The sequence below is a fragment of the Trichinella spiralis genome (assembly GCF_000181795.1).
Source record: "Trichinella spiralis strain ISS 195 chromosome Unknown Scfld2167, whole genome shotgun sequence".
Classification (NCBI taxonomy): Eukaryota; Metazoa; Nematoda; class Enoplea; order Trichinellida; family Trichinellidae; genus Trichinella; species Trichinella spiralis.
The window spans coordinates 2,404-4,432 of NW_003529106.1; the positions used below are offsets into that span (position 1 = coordinate 2,404).

Consider the following 2,029-nt stretch of genomic DNA (forward strand, 5'->3'; position numbering starts at 1 on the left):
TTTTAAATTGCTTCGGCCATGTCATCCCCAAGCAGAATCTTTACTGCATTCACAATGCAGGGCTTAACAAGATTTTCTCAATAGTATGTGGTTTCTTATTCTTGGCAATCAACATGGCTATTTTCATATGATGCTCTTATCAGCCTTGACAGACTCCTGATTATACTTGACTTTTTTCTCAAGTCTCATTTGAGAAAGGGAATCTCTTTTAGCGCAAAAGTATTCCACAGGTTTTTTTGATAACTCAGGATGGCGGTGATGCAAATGCCGCTGCAGTCGGGTTGGCCGTAAAGCATCATTGCTGAATGTATCAAGGCATACAACGCATTGTGGCACTTCAACGCCGTTTTTTTCAATAGCCACGAAGCCGTATTTGATGTACTCTGCATCATATTTGCGTTTTTTCGACACCATTGTACGTATTGTATTTCACGCCAACGTCCAATATAACTTTATTGATGATGTGAATATACACAGACGCTAACTAACTAACTTCCTCCTTTTCCAGTCTGTCGTATGGATAATCCGATCTAACTAGTTTTCGCAGCTCGTTTACCAACTGGATGTCTTCGTGGTACATAGCAGTACGCTAATAAATAACTTGCCTATTGGAAATAATAACAAACTCTATAAGCAACAACCGTGGTGCGAAATGTAATAAAACCGTTGTGTTCACGATTATGAGTAGCCAAGCTAAAAACCATAATCATAGTGGGAGATTTAATTACTGATAAGAATAAAATACTTAGAAACTTAGGAGCGGAAAAAACCAAACCTGAATTGATGTGATTTCAGACAATCTGAAATCAACTGATATTACAAAATCTCTTGAAAACTGAAACAAATAAACAGCAAATATATGCACACACGAGACAAAAGTTGGTGTTGCCGCGATGTCGAATGAAGGAAAGAATGAGAAAATAAAGTGTGATGGTCGACTTCAGGCGAAATTTTCACCGCATTGCTTGTTTCCACCATTAGACAAAATACGGCTTTGTTCTATGAGTTTGATAAATATCGTGCATATGCCTCTGTCAAAAATTATTCACGTCTCTTGTCAAATCAGATGAATTTCCAAATGAGATTTTAGTGCCAAGGGAAATTATAAATTGCGCACAGCTAACGCGGTTACGCTAAAACTAAGATGACCAGAAACAATTGGCGGTTAAAATTTAGCTGAAGTGGACCAAGCTGAATTTCAAACACCTCTGCAGGAATAAAAATTCCTACTTCTCACGCCCCCCCTGGAACCTTCCTACGCCCCCCTAGGGGGGCGCGCCCCCCTGGTTGAGAAACACTGTCCTAGAGTATTCTACTGTACACACGTGCATGTAAACTGTAAAATAAATTATCATTCAAATAGACGGAAATTGTTCCCTGTTAGCCGAGTAGAGTTTGTTAATAGAAAAAAAAAGTAAATAAATAAATAGAAGCATATGTGCAATTATTTACAATAATTTATTAATAATGTCGAGATGGCATTAATTTCTAAATTCGAATAGCGAAATAAAAAGCAGATAATAGATGTTCATTCGTTGCAAAACAAAAGGCGAACTGTTTCATCAGCGTATCATTCTTCTACAACAATACTACTAGCTAACCGATATTGATTATGTACAAAAAACATGAAGGGCAGGTTGTGTTGTTATGATTTTTTAAATAGTACTGATTAATATGCATTTTGGGAGAATTTATTTCAAAATTAATACAATTCACGACATTTCTATTTGTTAATCCATTTTTATTAAATCATCACGTACTAATCCAGTTCATTGAGAAATATCAAAAGAGTAGTAGTAACACGCGGGAGTATTTGTTGGTTGTGTTTAAATGAAATTTTTAACGATTTTATCTATTCTGACTAATCCATTACATTATACTATTGAAAAGTGAAGCCTTTAATTATATTTGACAAATTATGCAATAAATAATTTTAGTTTTGTAATGGATTCATTTTTCTAACAATGACGATCCCATAAGAAGAACTTATGCATTTCAAATGTGCACTATAAATATAAATTAATAAGAC

At 35.1% G+C, this 2,029-nt stretch overlaps 1 protein-coding gene across 1 annotated transcript; it reads right to left on the reverse strand.

Moving 5' to 3' along the window:
• Window positions 1-489: 489 nt before the first annotated feature.
• On the reverse strand, window positions 490-580 carry Tsp_13303 (protein ZNF452; the record flags this gene model as incomplete). The annotated part of the gene is made up of 1 exon (XM_003368618.1): window positions 490-580. A coding segment is annotated over exon 1 (91 nt), but the record flags the coding sequence as incomplete, so codon positions are not given.
• Window positions 581-2,029: the final 1,449 nt, after the last annotated feature.